This window comes from Larus michahellis, chromosome 1, assembly GCF_964199755.1.
Source record: "Larus michahellis chromosome 1, bLarMic1.1, whole genome shotgun sequence".
Taxonomy (NCBI): Eukaryota; Metazoa; Chordata; class Aves; order Charadriiformes; family Laridae; genus Larus; species Larus michahellis.
This window is the reverse complement of record NC_133896.1, coordinates 72,305,071-72,327,132: the sequence shown is the minus strand read 5'-3', so window position 1 is coordinate 72,327,132 and position 22,062 is coordinate 72,305,071. Positions and strand designations below refer to the sequence as shown.

Sequence of the window (22,062 nt, the reverse complement as noted above, 5' to 3'; positions counted from 1 at the left end):
AAAGTGCATCCCTTGTTGAGTAGTGTCATCAATGTAGAGATAATGACATCTCACCCAATGGCAGGTCTTCTAGGCAGACCTACTAATGTTTGGATGACCTTAAGAACTAGCTGTTGAATTTGTTATAGTCCAGGAGGATTTGTCTAACAGGGCTGGAATAAGGGCAGTTATGAGACCTGGATGGCAATAGCATTTCTTACCCTCCGTAATGCTTCTTTTGAGCCAACTCAATACATTCCTACAGTCAATGAAAACAACAAACAACTTTAAATCCCATGTATTAAAATGAGGATTAAAAAAAGACTAGTGGGCTGAAATTAATGATGATTCAGAAATGAGTCAGATATTGAACTCTTTCAAAATCTGTTTTCAAGAAGAAAATAAAAAGAATAGTATGAATAATTGGAAACTAAGGAGCTTTTGCAAGTAAATACTTGCAGGTACTTAGTGTGTATGAAAGTAAGGAATTCCAGAAAGTATGCATGAGAAGGTGAACCAAGAAATCTAACTACTGCTATTTCTGACCACTAGCAAGTATCTTTTAAAAATAACAAGTAACTTCTAAGATTCCAGATGAATTTTTTTGAAAGACTTGAGAGATCTGACTGCATATGAGACATTTACCCTTGAAGTGAGAAGAACACATCAGTGGTCCATCCCTGGTCAGGTCTGCAACCGTACACACACTGTGGGCTTACACAGTCCTGCAGAGTGTCCCTTGCGTTTTGACATTACTCCAGAATATTTCACGCTGGTATATTAAATTAATGGTACGTTTTAAATTCCAAGAATTTTATTAGAAAAGAAAATTCATATGTTTAAAACTAAAATCACCATCTGATGTTATGCTGCTATGGATAAATGCATGACAGATGGCAACTATGCCAAGAAATCCATTTTATAAATTCTGAAATAAAAGAAAAGAGCTAACCTTTAACACTGTTTCGGTTGAGCATTAATGGGCCCATTTGCCAGCTTGGACAGGTAGGTAAAGTGATTCACAGTGGATGGATTTGCACCACTAGACAAAATACTGGTCACCAAAATAAAACTGACAGATTAAGTTATTGGTTTTGTATTGTGTCATACGTCTGTGATGTATTTTATTGCATGTAGATTCAGCTTCAGAATAAAACTAGAGTAACATCTATGGGGCTGTATATACTACGTAAAAGCCTTTCTCATGGCACCGGACACAGCCTTAGAAAACCACTTCTTTTGTGTATTTCAGCTTTGTCTTGAGATGTAGACACTCATCCAAAAGCACTCCAATCTAAGCGTGCTTAGCTCCAAAAGTATTTCTATATTGCTTCTGGACACCAGATACTTTTTAATAAGTGGAAAAGATTCAATATAGTTACTTTCCTGTGCACTAAAAGAAAGGACAAGCATAATTCCCTGGCCTGCTTTAGACACAGAAAGTAGCAAAATAGTAAAAAGGCTTTTCTTCTTTTTGTGTTTTGTTTTTTTGTTTTTGTCTTTTTCCTTTCACCCATTAAATTAACACAGTTAATTTATTTTGCAGTCCACAGCATGTCAGCTTTACTGTGGCTTTTTTTTTTAGCGGGGGGGGCGGGGGGAGAAAATTTCTTAAACTTTTCATCAAATTTCTGATTTGCTCCTCCTCTTCTAGAGCTCGTCACGCAAATGCTTTCAGCTTTTCTTTTTCTTTGCTTGCATCCATTCTACTCTGAAAGAGCACTATTTATAATTTTCCTTCCTTTTCATGCTCTTTTATGAAGCTCAGAGCTTAATGCTTGCAATAAACTTACGTTGCTGGTAAGCTCTCAGTTCTGGAAACACAGGGATGCGTCTGTTCAACGGGTACCTGTACTGCTGCTGAGGCCGGCTGTGCAGGGGTCTCACCCGGCCTGTCTTGGGCCAAATCAGCAACACAGAGAAGGGTAAGGCTTAGGCACTTGGAGTGTGAAAGACAAAACCCTTTTTTCTCACACTGTTTGCCAAGAAACACCACCTATCCAGGAAAAAAAACACACGAAAAACCCCACCTCCACCCCCCAAAATTTCTGTAACAATTTCCAGTTTTGTCAGTTGTAAACTCTGCCTCTCCGGGTTTAGAGGCATTGCTCCTAATATTCAATGCCTCAGTACCTGAAGGGAGGCCCCCAAATAAAGCTGGCCTGCCTTTCCGAAGAGTTGAGCAAAGGGAGCTACGGATATGTTTACATCAGTGGATGAAAGAGAAGATGTAGGCATTTAATTTTACTTACTCAGTCTGTAAAAAGTGTGGCTGCAGTGACAGGTTATTGCTGAAACACGTTCGTGTCCATCTTTCCACTGAGTAATTGTTCTCCCCCCAAAAAGAACAGTTAAAAAAGTCTCTAGGCTTTCCTCCCAGAATTTTAAAGATGCTCAAACTTAGCTCTTTAGTTTTCTTCAAATCTCTCCTGAACATGCTTAGCAGCAGTTATCGTTACTTCTTGCTGATTTCCTGCTTGGCAATATATACCTTGCCCTACCTCAAATGCACGCATCTTGCAGCGGAGATCGCCGTTTTGTGCGTTTGCATGCACTTGTGCGTGCACGTGTGTGTGCACAGTGCGTCTCGTGCAGCAAGGGCTCCCGGGACACAGCATCAGCAAAAAGGTTACTTGCAGAATTGCAGTGTGAGAGGAAATAAGTTGTCCTGTTTGGTCCGCTTCCACTGGAGACCCTTGATCTACAGTTGCAGCTTTTTAGTGATAGAGGGAAGGCCACAATTTTTTCAAGGCTGACAACAAATCAAAGTGTTGCTCACTCTCTCTCTCTCTCAGGTACTGAGCTGCTGTGGCACACAAAGACAGCTGGGCTTTGCACCCTGACTTCTTTATTCCACACGAAAGGGAAAAAAACATCAATAAGCAGGTTATCACCTTCTTGTACCAGTCTTCATCTCTGTATCCAAAGAGGCCAGTTTATTGACACCTCCTTGGCCACATGAGTCTGGAGTAATAGCTTCCTAAATCTGCTGCAGGCCATAACACTTTCTTTTGACATCATTGATTCCTCGTGCATAATTCTCATAATCTGTCATCTGGAATTAGCTCTCGTTTTCAGTTAAAACTGGTATATTTTGTTGCATAAAATATGTTTTCAAAGGTTACAGAGTGTCGGTTAGAAATATCTCACCCAAACCCCTGGCTTTTAAAGACACCATAGGAAATTCCATGCGCACCAAAACATGTTAAAAAAATATCATCTGGACAAAGCAGCTGAAAGACAAACAGAACTAGGCACTTGCAATTAGTTTCCCTGACAAAACTCACTCCCAAGTTCCGTACTTAGGTAAGGTGGTTCATTCCTTTAGGTCCCACGGCTATATCTGAATATATCAAAACATTTAGAAATGCAAGTGTAAGAAAAGACAAAGCAGCGTCATATCAATTTTGCCAGATGGAGAATCTCTGCCTCCAGTAAATATCACTTCATTTGGAAAAAAAGCCCCGTTCTTTTTTCCTTCAGCTGCTGCAATCACTACTAAGTGACTGTCATGACAGACAACACTTAGAACAACTCAGCATTTGGCTTGCTGTAACTTTTTTTTATCTAACATGTCTACTAACCATATCCCACTGAGCCTTGAGCATCTATTTTAAAGTATCAACCGGCAAATCCAATCACTGTTGGGAAACGGTACGCAAGTACACATCTTTTTATTTAAAGTAACAACAGTTGTCAAGCTCCGAGTGACGCAAATGTGACGAACGCAAACTGGAAAATACACGAAAGCGACTCTGAATATATGAGCTAAAGGCTTGGGCTGAGAAAGTTTTAAGGTGCGTGAAAACACAGGTGAGTGTTTTGCCTGCCTGATCCTGAAACTTCTCCCAGAACAGTAAAGACTGAGCCTGACAAATTACGTGGAGCATTTGCAGTAGTCACAGGGGCAACGGTGTTGTTTGGGTGTCCTCTGCTGGACAGCATGAGGCATAGCAATAAAGCCACCAGCATACGTTGGACGGATTTTGCTTAGAAAAACAACATCGCTACAAAATTGAGATTACTTCTTATGGTTCATAGTCACTTAACTGAAAAAAAAAAAAATTAGTTTTAATAAATTCTACAGCTCTGAGATTTTTAAAAACAGTATTTCCTTTAGGGCAACCTACTTGTAGTTTCCAGTAGGCATAAAATTTTCAGCTGAGCTGAGATAAAACGCTTCTCGGAAAAATTTTTGCTTTTGTCAATTTTGCAATGGAAAACTGTTGCAATGATTCATTTAGATAAGGTGGAAACGTTTTGCTTAAAGGCTTTGGTTTTGTGGTGAATGCTGATAAATTTGATGAAATCAGAACACTGCTGTTAGCCTTGAGCTTGTCGTTCCCACGGCAGTCTACTGCATGGATTTGTGTACAGGATCAGCAACACAGTTTGTGGGCCTTTGGCATGTGACTGTTCTGCCAGCAGTCATCTTTGACCTCTTTAAAAACTGCAGACTGGCTCTATCAGAAATGCCAAGGAAGGTTTTCTTTTATCTGTCGAGAATTTGATTCGGTTCATGTAACTTGTTCTGTCTCTTATTGGTAACCAGGTACACGTAAGGCACTTTCATACCTGTATGTTAGTTTTTCTTGTTGTTGATCACAGGTTTACTGTTAGTTTTACTTTCTGGACAGTATTATTATTTATTATTTAGTTATTCGTAACATTGTGAAAGTTGTTTCTAAAAGAAGCCGTCCTGATTCATGTGACACTGGCCCAAATGGCTTTCTAAATACAAGATTCATTCTCTGCATCAGGAGAACCTGGCAAACGTTCTTTGATCTTGCAATTATCTTCTTTATTCATAGGAACATCCTCTATTCCTCCATTCTCTATAGGCCTGGAGTTCTTACTTTGAAAGTGTTTCTTTATCAATATATAAAAAACAATTGAAATCAAGTAGGAAGGACCTCTTAACACCGCTGCTAAACCAAGGAAGACATACCTGTGGGACAGAGCATAGAAGATAGTGCCAGGCATTGAAGTTTTCAAAGACACTGAAGAAAATCACTGTAGTGACTTCTCAGGATCACATATATACCAAAACCACATAGTAGCTTAGTGGAAAACATTTAAAACTCATTCTTTGTGAATGGTACCACAAACTGGACATTTTTGCTTGCAAAAACATCTGTTAAAGAATTGACAAAATTCTTTTTGCTTATGAAGATAGTTGCGAAGTGAAACTTCCATCCTCTTCCCTTTGTTTCTAGAGATTTTCATATCCCTTCAAGGCCCTAGACTTTTGGGGGCTACATAAATATTGAGATCTCTAGAGTGGGCTATTTTATGTAAAAAAACCACCCACATCAGAAGTGCCCAAGGTTTGGGTTAAACAGAAAAATATCAGGAATGTTCCTTCTGGAGACTGACATTGTTTGTGTTTAATCAATTATCTTCAGCTGCTCAGTATGATTTTCTTTCATTTATTTTTCTCTCAAACATGGACAATGTACAAAGTTAACAGTCTTGCCAGTATGAAAAAGTTACTTGCAAATAAGGTAATCATGCAATTACCTCGGTCTTCTAAATTGACCCAAAGGATGTTAAAAATACATATTTAACTCCAGAAAGTTTCTCCTTGATCTTAAGTGATTTTTGTACAATATAAGAACTGACTGAAAAACTAAGAGTTTAAGATGTGGTCTTAAGATTTCTCAATTTCAGGAATTCTGGACCGACCTAAATCTGAGTCCAGAGTCAGGATCTGACCATAATTTTTGATCAGGGGCCTCACACACTACAGTATAACAGAACAAAGCATGTCTATCCGTAGCGAGGAAATGCGCAAGGCTTTTTGTACCTTAATTTGCCTTACCTGTATGCATCGGAGTCGTATAGCCTGCAAGCCCCTCGCTGCCCACAGCTTGTGCTTCCCCATTTCAAGCATGTTTTGTCAATCAGTGCACCGAAATAAACCGGCGCTGGAATCCCAGCTGCATGGGAACAGGTGAAAAATGTCTCAAGATAACACAGGAAAAGACTTCTTTTTAGAAATCAGCTTTATACTTTCCTAGTGGCAAGTTACATGCTGCAATAGTGGCAATAGGCGGATTGGACTGGAGGGAGTTTTTCCTTCCCTTGATCAGAGTAACTGTAAGGATACCCTCTCTGTGCCGTGACAATCATCAGTCCCCAGGAAATGTGGTCTGATGGGTTTGGCCAGGCTCATAGTCACGGCCATTGGTTTCTCAAGCATGGCTCCGAGAGCCACCGCTGGCTTCCAGCGCATGCTCAGCTCCTGCAAGGGAGAGCTGGACTGGTTGTACATTTGGAGCACTGAACGGATGCATAGTTCCCTCTTCTATGTATAGCCTAAATTATCCTCACTAGTGGATAGTCCTTTCTGCCTGATTGAGGGTAAAGCAACCAAAATCCTTAGTGTGACTTCGCCAGATATGAGCTTATGCTTTACTGCAAAACATGGCACAGGTGGGACAAAATCCTAGCCTTGCTGACATAAAGGCGAGCATTAACTTCAGCGGAATCCAAGTTTCAGCGTTTACAGGACCATGTTTCACATTAGCTTTGTTCCTACAGGAGCATCCTGCATTCTTACATAGGAAATAGTTTATTTTGTGAAAGCAGGTATACTCTCAGCCTGCTCTGCCCTAGGGCTCTTGTGAGAATCAGAACTCAGTAATCAATCTATACTGTGTATTATGACCATCAGTGCTGTGGTCAGAGTATGATGGGAAAACGGCTCCTTTTAGAGGTTCCTTAGAACACATCAGATTTGATCTCCAAGTTGCTGAGGACAAATGCCAGCTTTTTTGAATTGGTGACAGTGACTCTATCCCTTCTTTAAATGGGAGGAGCATGTTGGCTTCAGGAAAAAAACCAGCATCTTCAGGAACAGGCCAGGATCTAACAGCTGTTTCAAGGATACATCTGGTTTACAAATGGTGGTTGCACTGGTGTCATTGAATGCCATACGAGTAAGCACCTCAGCATTTCTCTTACCTAGCACTCTCATAATAAGTGTGTATAGACCAACTGCAAGAGATTTCAACTCTGGCTGAACGCATCTGAAAGAAAGAGGGATAAGTATGAGCTATTTGCCTATCTAGTGCTTAGATAAGCCTATTAAACTGCCGTTAATTACCCTGAATTTAATACTCTTAATGATAGAAAGCCAAGCTGTGGAAGGAGAGTGCTTCCTACATCTGCTGAAAATACATTAAGTGGTATGAAAAAGGTGAATTAGTCTATTGTTTTCCATCACATAGTGCCTGGGAAGTCCATTCACTAAGCATAATCAAAGAAGTGAAATTTTGAAGTCATAATCACAGTCTATCCTAGTCTTATTGAAATGGGGTCTCCAAGTGCCTTAACTCCCTGGCATATACGTTCCTCACTTCTTGGGAAATATATTGCTCTAAGACAAAAACGTTGCAAGTAGCTGCATCAGTGCAGCATCTTTCTATTCTCGAATGCCATTCCTCTGTACAGTGCCACATCTTGAACTAGACAAAGCCATCTGGCAATATGCCCGTCTGTTTCCTGGGGAACCACTCTCCAAGCGTCAGAAATGGGCACTGGTGTTGAATCCATTATGCATCCAGCCTCTGCCATCTCCTTACAAATACTAACATGGTCAACACTCAGAAAGACGTCTCACAGAGATGAGGAAGGCAGGGGAGCTTGCATTCTGTTTTCCATGCTCATTTAGGATGACATCATTCCCTTAGGACTGCCACTAAATCTGCCACTAATGCATTTTTCTACCAAGTGAGCTTTCTCTTCGGGTTAATGAAAAGTATGTGCTAATTTGTATATGGGGTTCCAAATTGCATCCTGGTACGCCTGCACTTGTGTACCTCAACAGACATGAGCACAGGAGCCTCAGAATGAGCCCTCAGAGGTCCTGAATTTCCAGACATTTCATAAGCACAATCTGTTAGGGCAACGCCACATCCGGAAATCCTGACAAACGCATGGCATTTTCAAAATCCATACATCCAGAATATCCAAGCGGAGAAAGAGGACATGTTCTGGAACACCTGGGTGTATGACAGGCCTAAGAGAAACCACTTTGCAGTAGCTGGAAGCAACACACTAGAAGCGACTTACAGACAGCAGCAAAGTAAGGTTTGATGCTAACAGCTACGAAACAAATGGGAAATGGCGAAGCTCATTAAAGAAAGCGTGCTATGTTGTAAGAGAGTCTTTTTTGCTAAGGAAAAGAGAGAAACCTAAACATAATTTTGATCCCCTCTTTGGAAAGCCTCAACCTTTGGTACAGAGTTAGTTTTACTTACCTAAACATAATCATGTATGCTGGGGTACCTCCCAATGCATAACAAAAGCCACTTATGACCTGTATTACTGTGTAATAAATAAACTTATTTGAACAATCGTCACTTTTTGGACATTGCCCCAGGGTGGCAGAGTTATTTCCTGTCCATGAATTGCTGGCTGCAATACAGCTGCAGTTATGGAAGACCTGGAAGACACAAAGCAGATTTGGTAGAACACTGGTCATGCAATGGGAAGTCCTGCCTCCAGACACAGGCAGCACCTGAAGCCTTCCTAAGCGTCCCCTTCCTATCTTATTTGCCTTTCTTGAGGCAGTGGGCAGCAGCTTCTTCTTTTCTTTCCCACAGAGTGCTTAGAGTCAGAAGGGATGTTCTGTGCCAGCACGTCTTTGCCAGTCCACATAGCAACCCCTTTTGGAAGGTGTTTGGAGTACTTCCAGCAACTCTCAGGCTGGCCTCAGCCTTTGTGTCCCTGGAGGGCAGCTGAGGGGGAACAGTGAGGCTCAGGGAGCTGTGCCTTTTGCTGCTAGGTCACACCACCTGGTAGCTCACTTGTCTCTGTGAAAAGCACCTGGATCACGGGTCCCTCTCTGCTAACGCTGATCCACCAGAGGTATCTCATGGTTGTAATCAGCAGCTACCTGCCAAGACACAGCTCATGCAGAGCCCTGAGATCAGCAGTAGGAGCTGATAGCTTGGGTGCTCCTAGCTATAGCTTTTAACCAGGCTTGAGGAGCTTGAGGGTGTGCTGAGGTAAAGGGAACTGTGAGCTGCGAACCTTAACCTCTACAGAGACGGACTTGTGTGGGAGGTGGTAATTCCACTGTGATGGGAGTTGTTGAGCCCTTCTCCCCTGCCTCCCACCTTAGGATTTTAAGCAAAAAAATGTCTTTTCAAGAAGATGACTGTAGACATCAGAGAGAAACGAGCCATAAAGGAAAAATCTGTTGGAGAGAAAATTCTGTCTGATTGCAAGAGACAGCTCTAGTCCGTGTATCTACTGGAGTAATCATCTGGCATCACAAAACATGGGAATGACACAGTCCAATGAAGGCTTACATCCATGGGCTGGAGCTGTCTCTCTGGGACTCTGCGCATTATCCCCAGCAATCTGTGCTGAGAAGAAATCAGTCAGCCAGAAAAATAAGCAGTATCCTGCCATTCCAGAGTCTCACAAGGAGGAAATAAGCTGCCTCCCCTCAAATAATTCTTCATATTTACACATCAATGATCGGCATCAGGGAAGATGCTACACTATCTTAGTGTACTTCAACTTGGCTAAAAACCTCAGGGCAGCCAGAATGATGTTTTTGAAAGGCAAGCCATGGACAAACTTCAGACATGTAACCGCTCTGAATTGTTCGTTTCCCCCTCTTGTTGAATTTACAAAAGATGAAAGCTATGATCTACAACAAGGACCTAGGGCTTTTTGCCCAATGTACAGTAACTCAGATAAATCCCTATGCCTTCTGTGCTGTTTGTAGCCAGAAATCATAAATACTTTACTGACTGGTGCCCAGTAACTTTGGTTTCCCTTAAATGCATTATACTACTAAATCACAGATGTTACATGGAAAATAAGCTTATACAAAACCCAGGAAACTGAAGTAGGGTCCTACCATGTTCTTTCCGTGTCCCACCGAAGCTGTGCACCCAGCTAGGCATGCCGAAACGTATGTGAGTCCGTTGTCTCCACACACAGGATCCCACACATTGGAGGCACACTTGCAGTCAGAGTTGCACTCAGAAAATATGGCATTTTCATGGTATGGAATGGGTTTGCTTGGAAGTTAAGTTGAGACAGGTGTAAGAACTTTTAATTCAGTGTTGAGGTCAGTGTAATCCCTTCTGTGTGACAGTGTTGCTGTTCTGAAACCCACCTCATACGCCCAGAACATACGTTTTCAGAGCTGAGTCTCTACAGTGTTGATCTCTTTGCTCGAGATTCCAGCTCATTTGCACTGATATTAAAGCGATTACTAGGTTATAAAGAATTTTAAAACAAATAAAAATGCTGCTACTGATTTTTGGTGGCAGCTGTAGACAGAAAAGAAATATAATAGCTGAAAGGCTTTGAGATGTCAGCTCGCCTATCCCCTAATTGTATAGAGAGCTAGCAACAGTTAACAAAGCCTTATCAAGTACATATTTAGCTGTTGGTAAAAATACACCAATTATAGAAACCAGATTTCCTGGTATCCATAATTAAAAACACTCCTGTCTTAAAGCCTAGCATAACTCTTCCTAGAGGATATGGAGAATGCAGTATTGCCTTTTACTTTCAGACATCCTTTCGGTATTGAGATCTGTAACAAAGAGGGATGTCTTCCCTCATCTTCTCCTTTCTGGGTTAACTAAGGTTATGTGCTTGCCATCTCTTTCATCTCAGTGCTTACTAAGCCTACTCCCTGGTCCACCGTTTGCATTCTTAGTGAAAATGTTGCAGGATATAGGACAAGCAACAAACAACTAGTCCTCTAGTTCTGATAAATACAAACAACCTTGGCATCCTGCCTGTCCAGTTCCACATTTTCAGCTCTGAACCAGTATGGCTTGATAAATGAATCATAGTGAAAAATTATTGGACTGCGGGTGAGTCTTCAGGGAGACGCAGACAGGTTCACACTAGCCATGAGGTACTCTGAGCAGGCTGGACATGAGGCAGTGACAACCCATATGCTGGTGTGTCGCTGGGTCCCTTGGACAGCCAGATGCTAGCACCCATCCCCTGTACTGGCATCTTTACTCACTCCAAGAAAAAATAGCAGCCAGTAACTTGTAAACCCTGGTTCTCTCTTGAGAGGAGAAAGCATCGTCAGTCGTCATAAAAGCTTCATTTTGGTTTACAGCAGGCTGAGAGTCTAGCATGTTGCGGTCTTTCCATCTCTGTTCAGGATATGCTGCCAATGCCCTCTGTTACAGACGCTTCACCCTTTGACTGAGTCCGAATACACTTCGCTAGTAAAGTGCTTCTGGTGTAGGGATAGCGCTGTGTGAAACAGCAATGCCATCCTGCATACAGCCAAACCACCATTAGCAATTTCGCTAATGTATTTCTAATTAATCTTTAACCAGTGTTGTGCTTCGGCAGGCTGACACTCTGCTGACCAACAAAACTAACAGAATGCTGACACATGGTAGCGTTCACTTTCTCTTAAGCATTGCAAAAGCGTGTTCCTCTTTTATCCTTGATGTCTTGGTACCTTTTTTGGACTATTGCTGCCATAGAGAAAAACATACTCTTCTTCATTTTATACTCACCCTTCATAGGACACTGTCATTCCTGCTACCACATGATTCTCACAGCCAACAAAAAAGTGCAAGAGAGTAATGGTGTAGGCCAAAAATGACATGATAAATGCAAACTTGGTTGCTCCAATGATGCTCATTTTGTACTTTTTCATTATGAGCCCTCCTAGGAAAATCCCAATACTTACAGGAGGTAAGGATGTCAACCCTGAAAGAGATAACGGAAGGGGAATGTCAAAATAAAAGAGTAACACTGGGTTTAAGAGCCGACCTCTATCCTCAGCTTGATATCCCTGGCAGCTTCATTTTGTATTAGGATGACTCTAGGTGGCTTTGTGCTCAGCCTAATTCCTGGGTTGCATATGCTATCTTTGAAGTGCCTAACCCTCAAAACCTAACTCCATTGCAAGGCGCTTGTCAGATGTTTCAGCATTTAAAACTCCCACACCACATTCATTGCATATTTGCGATGCTCTTACTATACTATTACTATACTATACTATACCATACTATACTATACCATACTATACTATACTATGCTATACTGTACTCTGGTCCTATAGGCACCAAAATTGTAGTTTGTATGCTACCTTTGTATAATTCAAGTTCAGAAGAGATCACCGTTTACATCAGACTGTTCTGCAAGGAATTCGGTCCCAGAAAAAACATGCCAGAACTTCTCTCCATGCACATAAGCAGTCATTGCACAGCGCAACTCACCTATTAGAAAGTTAGATTTAGATGTAGATTGTCCATACTGCTGTTCCATGTACTTTGGTTTGTAAGTCAAGAACCCAATAAAGCTACTGAACTGTAACACTGAGCAACACAACAATGTAAAGTACATTCGATTACTCAATACTTTTTTCAGGGAAGTATAGAAATCTGAAAGAAAGGGATATATGAGTTGGCTTTGAAAGATGCATGGCATAATTACAGTTGAGTAATCTATGAAACTTAGAGCAAAATCCTTCTCTCAGTTGTCCAAGTGCAAGTCATACTGATCTTCATTTACATCAGAGTATCTGAAAGCAAAATCAGGTTCTTGAAAAACACCAAAAGTTGAAATACAGGAAGAGAATCCTAAAAGAAGACAGAAGTATGGGTTAAAACTTGGGCACTCTAGTGAGATCTGCACGTGAAAACTGAAGGACACCACAGAACAAAGACTCTTTCAGCTTACAGGAATATCATCACAGGTTCAAGGCTAAGTGAGAGATGCCTTTGTGGAGATGCCCAATGTCTTCCATTGGGATCTGAACAAAGGAGAATTTGACTAATGATGCAAAGCTATCTCTTCCCCACACCTTTCCATTCCTTTCTTAGCTTCACGACTGCCCAACCAGAGCTGATATTCAAGCCTGCTGTACTTTCCTCAGGCAGCAATGAGCTTCAGAGTCTCCATGAGCTCTGTGATCATCAGATAAATAATTTGGCTTTCCATATTGAGAAAGGAACCTTCTAATATTTTCTTTAGATGCCGATAGAGAAACACTTTTTCCACTGTTCAGTTTTCTTCCAGCACAAAATTTTAGAGGTAGGTGCCATCAGGCGATGATGCATTGCAGGTGATGCATACAGAACCTCACAGTCTCAGAGATCTTCTTGATCTTTGACTTCTAATAATCTTCAGTAGACCGCTCCTTTCCTGGGGATAGCTGACTGGTTTAGACTGAAGTGCAGGAGAGGCAAAACATTCTGCAGAACTATTACCTTCCTGCTGTACATTGTGCCTATTGCTTTTCACATTTATACAAATTCGAAACACTTGCCTTTCAATACTACTGACCACTTCCTTGGCTTAGATTTTGCAGGAGAAAGCTTCTTCCTTGTGGCGCCCATGTTTTCCAAGAGACCAAGTGAAGTTTTGCCATTATTGGCTTCCTCTGGCTTTTTCAGACTCTTCGGCAGGAAGCAAAATGGAACAGCAGCTAGGAAATTGGTTATTCCAGCTATTAAAAAACCAAGCCACCATGCACCCACCCAGCGGGAATCCTGTGGGGTGATAGTGATGCTTCCTAGAATTGAGGGAAACAGATACAAGTTACCTAAATGAAGAAGTTGAACCTTCCCAGCCTTTAGCTGACAAAATAGCTACATTTTACAGTGTCTGACTTTCAATGGTAATAATAATCATCTAATGACAGATCATTCATGCAGTGAAAGCCTCAGGAATCATATCCTGAATGGTGTTATGTTTCATCTGCCTTTCTACATGACATGCTGACTGCCATTTTGTGGCATACATGGCAACGCAGAGGTCCTGATCCAACACATAGGAAACCAAAATGGGTAGCAGACAGGCCTCAAGCATGGAGTCCTTTTAGGGCTGATACATTTCTGCTGTGACCATCATCTGCTAAACTGAGTTGTTCTGATTACTATTAAGCATATGGGCATTCTCTGTGGCATCAGTGAGATTAACCATGACTTTAAACTTTGTATTGCGAGGAAGACAAGAGTAGTTGGTTGTATTTTTATGATTGTTGCACTCTGGCATGTCTGGTGGTGGACCAACACCATAAGACTTTTCACTGTGTGACCGGCATTGGCTCACTGTCCTTAAGCTTAAGCAAAATCAAGCTTAACAAAGGGCGAAGACAAAATAGTTCATCTATCTAGCTGCAGGATCCCGAGGATCTGAAAACTGCTCTTTCATGCTAGTAAAACAGGATAATCCGCTGCTGCTGCTACACCAGGCCTTTTCCTGAAAAAGCCATCACCAGTCTGCGCTGTCTGAATTCCCATCCGGCTGGTCCAGCGGGTGGGGAGCGGGGCTGGCCAGGAAAGACCACCTCAGAAATGGCCCTCCATCCTCTTCCAGTGAAAGGGAATAGGATGCAGGGCCATGGCACACCTGCTCCCTCTGGCATTTTGCAGATGTGATTACATACCTGTGTTTTCTTTTTATCTGAATCAGCAAGGGCTGGCAAAAAGTGTATAATGTTCATGTCAAGCACGACATGAATTGTAAATAACGCAAAATGCTCAGTTGAAATGGTGGATAATCCACCAAAACTGTAAAACTGCTATGTTAGCAGAATCCTTTCATTAAGACACCAGTGTAGTAAAAGATCTTCGTCTGTGAGAGTTCTTGGTGCTAATTTTTAAAGTTAAACACGTATTTTAAACCGTTAATCCTAAAACACAATTTTAAAATATGATCACTGCCTAATTCTGCCTTTACCCTAAAGACTTCCAGTAATTTAATAAAATTGTAATAAAGTATATAATAAAATTAATGAACTCAATATAAATTAAAGATAAATTATATTAAGGTAATTAATATAATAAAAAATATATGCAAGTACGTAGAGTAACCTGTTAGCAACAGGTTTTAGTTTACTTTCACTTTACCTCCATTTTGCTTACCTAAATCCACAAATCCAATATCCACATACAGTTTTGCACATAAAGATCCCAACAGGAAACCAAACATTGGGCCCAACATGGCTATTGTGTGCAAACATGCTGAAAATATAATGAAGGAGATGCTAGTACATTTGAATGGCTGAATGTTTTCTTCTGCAGAAGATGATTCACCTCTTATACTAAGAATCTATCAGTTTACTTCATGTTGAGATTACCTACATACACAGGAACATCCTCTTCTTTAGCAAAATCATCAAGATAAGAGATGCCCAATGGTGTTATTGGTGTCTCACCAATTCCACGTAACATGTTTCCCAGTAAGATATATATCCACATATATGATGATGGTTCCTTCTCACAGCCTGCAGACAACGAGTTAATGTCTTTGTAATAGAATAGTTGAATGGGAAACAGTGACAAAGCACAGGAAATTCAGCACATGAAGTGATTGTAGTTTAAAATTTATTGTATTAACAGCATTATCCTTATGGAAGATTAAAGAAAGGCCATCAACGACACTTTACCTTTTAATAATCTTTTAATAACAGTTTCCTTCACCTCCATTGTATTTTGTGTCTAGAAATACAGGTAAGTATCACCCATCAGAAAAAATGCCCATGTAAAAAAAATGTCAATTGGTATTGTCCTCAATGTATTATCTGGCATATAAGATAAATCTTAAACTTTAGAAGTTTGAGATGGTTTCTGGGGCACAGCTTGGCTCTTTCTCTACCTGTCACGCACAAAGCAACAAGTGAAACAGCTATATTCCATACAGTAAGGGAAAATTATATAAATCTCCATTTATTTCCAGTTAACTCTGCACAGTTTCATATGCTTTCACACTGTCTCTTCTACTTCCCTCACTCCAGGGTAATTGAATCCCTTCAGAAATTTCTTTGTAGCCACTCTCAACATCCCCTTCAGTGTTGGGTGATTTTACTATAATTTGGAAGTACGAACATGGGAAACTAGGGATCTGGATCTTAGTAATTTGTATTCTCTGGAGGTTTCTTCTCAGAATTAAACGCACTACGTGCATTTAGGTGTTGGTAATTTTCCCAGACAGGTAGAGAAATCGAACTGAGCATCTTGCATGGGGCAATAATTTAGTCCACTTGCAACCAAGGATAAAACTAGCTCCTCTATTTGTACTTACACTTACAGTTCCTTACCTGATCGTGAGACTTCCAACAAGGTTTTGTTCACACCTTGGTGTAGGGAACAGGGATTCATGCTTGAAGTTAAGTTGGCTGAAGAAGCCGTATGTGATGCTGTCTCATACTTATAGCTGAAAACACACAATAGTATGTTTAGAAGCAGTGTTCACGAGGGAAATACTAGTGTAGTAGGGCAGGAATCACTTGACTGCAGTTTCCCCGAAGAGAAAGGTATCTTTCTTTAAATATCAATCCAAAGAGCTACTAACAGAGCAAAAAAGAAGATTATTTAAGCCCATTTTGAAAAACCAAAACACTAAAATGAAGAACAAAGAAAAGTTAGAAACATCTGTCTAGAACACGTAACATTTTAAGCTGTAAAATTCAAAAGGACTTTTGAAAGTAATTCAGGTAGAATTGAACAGTCAGTATCAAAATTTAGAGTCAGGTTCAAGTGAGCTCCCCACGCCCACCACACAGTCAAGGAGAAAAAGAAGACTGTCTTGAGTGTGAGTCCTGCTTTTCATCGTAGGATTTTTGGGGTTTGTGGGGAGAAGAGGAGTGAGGAAGGGAGAAGTCATCCTCAAGAGGTACCTGTTTGCCTGATTGATAATTGGCCGGGGTTTAGCAAGAGCTGTTGTATAGCAGCATGTGAATAAAGTTATTGGCTAAAAGACACTCTTTAGCTGTATTTACAGGAGCAGAGCAATGCTGCGGGTCAGCAGCTGAGCAGTTCAGGTGCTGGAACTGTTCGGCTGCTTTAGCATTATCCTTTTCCCAGACATGAGCCCTGCTGAAGTGCAAAGTACAATTAGCTTAAGGAGAACAACACGGTAAAGCACACATTCTGCTTCTAGGAACTGGACTGGCTCTGTTAGATCAGGCAGGCTTATTTTTCTGCTTGAAACAAAGAGCATTCATCAGGACAGACAGTGCAGAACAATTTCGTCATAAAAATTCAGGAACAGGTACATGAGAAACTATGTGAGTTTCCCAGTGGAAACTTGAGCAAGATGCATAGTTTGACTTTAGCAGTAGAAAATACAAATCATGCACTGTCATGATTAAAAAAAAAAAAAAGGCGTTCCTTAGTTTTCTTTTTACAGTAGTATACCTAAAATTATGCTAATTCATTTAAGAGAGCAGCAGAAATATGTCAGTCTATGCTGTCACTGTATCAAAGCTATGGCTAGAGACATTATTGCATATAAGTAACGGGCAGTAAATCTCTGAGCCTGGAGAAGATGAATAAAAATTAGCTTAACCAGCCATGGAAGGTCAGTTTAACCAGCCATGTGCATTTTGGAACAGAAAAAAACCCGTTGTACCAGTTCTTCCAGCACTGAGCCATCTGCAGGCTCTGCGTGAAGCTGAGAGTGATGAGCAGCTGTTTGCCACAGGAGAGCAAAATACACAATCTTACACAACAAGGGTCTGGTTTCCTCTTTCAAGCAGCAGAATTTCTTCCAGTGAGCACCTTTGTAGGTTGGTTTCTTCAATGAGTGATGTCTGAATCCCTGATTTTACATGAGAGTTACCTGTTACTATAAAGTCTTATTTCAGGTAGACATGCCACTCAATATGAAGCTACCCACTCAGGGTTTTGAGGTCCTGTTCAAAACAGTTCAGACTTATTCTGGAAATCATATAGGTGCATTCTATATCCCTTACCATTTTACTGTGGTTCATAATGGTTTGACTTTCCTGCCTAAATGATCCTGACATCTCTGTTAGCAACAAATGACGTCACTTTCTTAGGGTAACACTGATTTTCCCAATAAGTTTTTCTTATAGTTAGCCATTCAGGAAGAGTATATAAGTCATGAAAGCAATAGCATCTGCATAGTACCATGGCTGGAGATTTTCGAAGCACAATATATTTTATTTGAACCTTGAATATTCATAAGATTTTCATAGGCGTTTCCTCCTGAAAAAAATAATCTAGTGATTTTGTAAAATCATCTCCTTCTCTGCCTCTTTTCTGAACAAGTCTGACTAAGATCTAAAGCATTTTGATTTTCCAATTTTTTTTTGAGAAGTTGAACTTTTACTTCAACAGAACCATACTTTTCCAACCAGACAAAATGAACAGCGATGTGTGTGTCAAACATGATTCCTTGCACATGGAGGTGAGGGTCTATAGGCCTTTGGAAATCTAAGACTTAATATACACCAAGTTTCATTCAAAAACCAGACAGCAATATCCAATTCCAATGTTAGGTTACCTAAATTAATCTTAATTGGTACTTACTATCCCATGAAGAAATGAGGCATTGCTGTTAAAAGACTTCCCAAAGCCATAGTAAAGCATCCGGCAGCGATTACTTTGGGCCTATGAAGTTTAGCTCCAAAGTAGCTTACAAATGCAATCACCAGCAAGTTACCTGGAAGTTAATGAACGAAAATTAATGCCAGATGCTGTGCCTCGTATTTCTCGGAACAGTTTTCTGCATGTTATGGAATGTCAATTACCCATCTCAAAGCTCCCATCGACGAAACCAACAGTAGAGGATGTCAGGTCAAACCTTCGTTCAATCTGAGTGATAGAGCTTTTCATAATCGTACCAGACAAAGTTTTACTCAAGTAGCTGAATGATAAAGCAGCGAGAAATGCCTGAGGAAAGATTAAGACAGAAAATGGGAGGCAGAGGTAGGGAAACTGGTCACAGAGGGATCGAATACATGTAAAACTCTGTGGAGCAATCATCATCATGGTGTACACTTGTTACTCAAATTGCAGCGACGATGTTGTGTGCGAATTTTCACGTACCCTAATGCTATGGAGCACCAGAGTGATCTCTCAGCAATGTCTGCTCCTGACCTGGTTTTCCCTGCTGGAGAGGGCTGGTTCTAGGTGCTGCACTCAGAGCAGCTGTTTGCTTCAGGGTTCAGGGTTGCAATGGCCACTTAATGACCAGAAAGCCTGATCTTCCCCGCATAGCTGGCCAGAGGTTTTCCAAAGTAGAGATCCTATGGATTGTGAAACTTAAATTTGACAAACAGCTCATTGGGGACTGCTTACCTTACTGACATCTTGAGGTTAAATTTGTCAAAAAGCTGAGGCCCAGTGTTGGGCAGCTAAAATGGTGGGATTTCTAAATTTCTAGGTGTTGCAGAAATGTAAAATTTGCCAGAGGTAAAATACCTCGTCAAGATAAATTTACTGACAGTAGCCCAACCTAAAACTAATCTTAGTCCCAGTTATCTTCTGCTTGAGACACGTCACGTATTTTAGGCCAGTTCATAACTGGTCCTAACTCAAATGTATAGATAGCCATGGCATCAAAGTAAAGGCCTTATGCAAGTTTTTTTTATGATATTCCCATATGTGGAAGGTGGTAAAGACCGATTGAGTTAATCTCTGTCTCAAATGATATATTTTGAAATGTGTGGATTATGGCTCTGTCACCTGTGTGCCATATACGTCATAAAGAAAAGCTTAATATTCTTTGTAATTTTATAGTTCCTTCCACCAACACACATTGTGGCTTTTGCAAATAAAGATGTATTTGACAAAAAGTTAAACTAAGTTTGTTTAAATATTATCCAACTATTTCAACATAGTTTAAAAAACAAATAGACTTATTGCTCACTGGGTAAAAGTTCCAATACAACACAACATTGGGTAAGTAAACAAAAGTAAATATAGATTTAGACTTTGCAATACTGTCTACTTTAGGAAATGAAGCTGGTCCTGGAAGAAAAACTTGAAAATAGGTATATTTACACTCTTCTTATCAGGAATCAAGAGAAAAATCTCACAAGTGCAGGCTTTGCCCTGACATGTTTTATTTTTCCTGAGCTTGACTGGCAAAAGGTCTGTGAGAACCTCATTTCTTGCCCTATGCCAGCAGTGCTTTTATGGGTTTTGGCTGAAATCACCATGATTTCATGGTGAAATAAGCATGAAAACAGAAAAAAAAATTAATTGGGTATTTTGGGTTTGAAAATGCCATCCAAGGTAAACAACAGAACATTTGATGGGAAGGTGAAGGACAATATCAGTTTGTCTTTTATTACATCCAGGGTATTGTGTCTGTTAAGCAGATACAGTAAGTTAGACACAGATCCACAGTTGTGCAGCTTTGCCCACATACATGATGGCAAAGTTAGTCCTGTGAGTTTCCCGGAGAGAAACAGACTCTGTTTTTCCAAGTGTATATGGGTGACAAATGTAAGTCAGGTAAAATAAAAAACTTCGCAACCTTTGCCTGCTACTTGAGACCAGCTATTTTGGGTGTTTGAGAAGCTTGCAATTACCTATTATTTTTTCCATTAATTTTTCATTTTATAGATGTGTCCCTGATCGCAACTCCACTGAGACTATGGAATTTAACCTGAGATGAAGCTGGCTGAAGTAGTCAAAACATAAACCCAAACACACCACCATCAAAAGAAATCTTGCCCTTGTAGTATTTGCAGCTCAGCCGGAATCAATAAATACTAAGGCTTTAACATGAAAGCAAAATTCTCATTACATTACTTGGTTTGTTCTTTAAGTTCTTCTTGTGCGCTCCTGAAGCTTGGATACTTGTGTGAATCAGTGGACTGTTCCACCTACAGCAATGAATTAGATAAAAGTCCCAGAATACATTTTGCCTCACCCTATTTTGGGCCTACAAGAATGGGCGGTGATAGCAACCGCCAGACAACAGGGTATCAGAGCCGCCTATTTTAGGATGCTTCAAGCCTTCCACTGGAGGTTGCTACCTCTCTCCAATGACTAAAAAGGTGCTCTACCTGTGAGTGACTTGAGAGTAAATATGTTGAGTCAGGAATTTTTTCTTTTCTTTAGGACAAAGACAACATCCAAACCTTCCCTGTAGCTCGAGTGTGCATCCAGTTCAAGTAAAGGTAGGGGGAACAGGAATGAAGTAATGGTCATGTCATATCTTGAACAATATTTCTTAACATATGACAACAGCAATTTGTGGTGATATTGATATGGCACCAAACCTTCAAGCCAGTGCAACAGGAAGTCTTCTTTTTGACTGGTAGATTTTTGTCTGCTTCGTCATCCAAAACCTGGGCAGGATCTGCTTCCTGATTTGAGTCATCAATGTTGCTGGATTCGGTTTCCACTGTCATGGTTGATTTCTTTAGTGAGCGATCTGAACCCAAAAGAAAGACAATAATAAATACAAGAACACATACGCCAAAGAAGAGTTGCTTAAGGACCTTTCTGATTACCAGTAGTTACAGGAAAATGCTGAGATGTTGAAACTGGACCTTTTCATTGGAAAGGATTTGGTTCAATGACTTGGGTGTTTCAAAGTGTATATTTGTTTAAATTCTGTAGTGCCTTGTTTTGACATCTTCCTTTTCAAATGAAATAGTCTTCACTCTCCCCACTGCCCCCCACTTCCCCCCTCCTTGTTTTGGTCTAGAATGACTTTTAATGCTGAAAAGACAATTCCCACAGAAGAGTAAGGGACAAAGTCTCTGTCCAAAAATAAACTACAAGGGTCAACAAAGCATCAGTGCTGAAACACAGGGGGTCCTAGTGAAGCTCTGAATTTGCAGACTGCGTGGCTTAGGACTCAATCATTGTTTTGGTAAGGTCTCTGTACTAACACTGTGCCACCTGACTTATTCCTTTACGCTGGCCTGTTGGAAGCCATTCTTAATGACAAAACAATTATTTTAGCTACCTGACCTCCTATAAGGAGTTTATTTTTTTTGTCTTCATGCAATAGCATTCAGGGTATCCCTAATCCCCTTCTGTTTGCAGAGTGCTGTCTATATCCCCTGATGCATGAAATCATCTGCAACTCAGCAGTTCAGCAGAACTGCTCCACTTCCCCTGGGAAGAGCACACCCTGTAGCCATGGGTGACAAATCTTTCCCTTCCTTGGATGTAACATATTTTTTTATTGTTGAAAGCCTTGTTTCACGATTAAGTTCAATTTGGTTTCATTGCAACGAACAGTACAATAGTTCAACTTTTTCTTTTCTCACTTTTTTAAAACTGAGAAATGGGTAAGCAATTTCTGAATATCTGAGAGATGGGTAAGCAATTAAAAAGAATACTGCAGTGAAAA

General features: G+C 40.5%; 1 protein-coding gene across 4 annotated transcripts in view; it reads right to left on the bottom strand.

The window, feature by feature from the left end:
* Positions 1–3,636: 3,636 nt before the first annotated feature.
* LOC141742768 (solute carrier organic anion transporter family member 1C1-like) overlaps positions 3,637–22,062 on the bottom strand; it is a 37,943-nt gene continuing 19,517 nt past the window's right edge. For 3 of the 4 annotated variants that reach the window (XM_074585902.1, XM_074585910.1, XM_074585919.1), the window contains exons 2-15: positions 20,978–21,132; positions 18,494–18,635; positions 18,273–18,405; positions 16,037–16,152; positions 15,077–15,223; positions 14,862–14,960; positions 13,262–13,507; positions 12,210–12,374; positions 11,502–11,697; positions 9,860–10,022; positions 8,244–8,428; positions 6,946–7,010; positions 5,801–5,918; positions 3,637–4,927 (exon numbers count right to left, since the gene is read on the bottom strand). In XM_074585902.1, the coding sequence (XP_074442003.1) occupies positions 4,711–4,927; positions 5,801–5,918; positions 6,946–7,010; positions 8,244–8,428; positions 9,860–10,022; positions 11,502–11,697; positions 12,210–12,374; positions 13,262–13,507; positions 14,862–14,960; positions 15,077–15,223; positions 16,037–16,152; positions 18,273–18,405; positions 18,494–18,635; positions 20,978–21,109 (2,124 nt within the window). In that variant the 5' untranslated portion in view covers positions 21,110–21,132 and the 3' untranslated portion in view covers positions 3,637–4,710. Of the gene's footprint in view, positions 4,928–5,800; positions 5,919–6,945; positions 7,011–8,243; positions 8,429–9,859; positions 10,023–11,501; positions 11,698–12,209; positions 12,375–13,261; positions 13,508–14,861; positions 14,961–15,076; positions 15,224–16,036; positions 16,153–18,272; positions 18,406–18,493; positions 18,636–20,761; positions 20,939–20,977; positions 21,133–22,062 lie in introns of those variants that run through there. The other variant, XM_074585927.1, reaches the window with a different exon arrangement.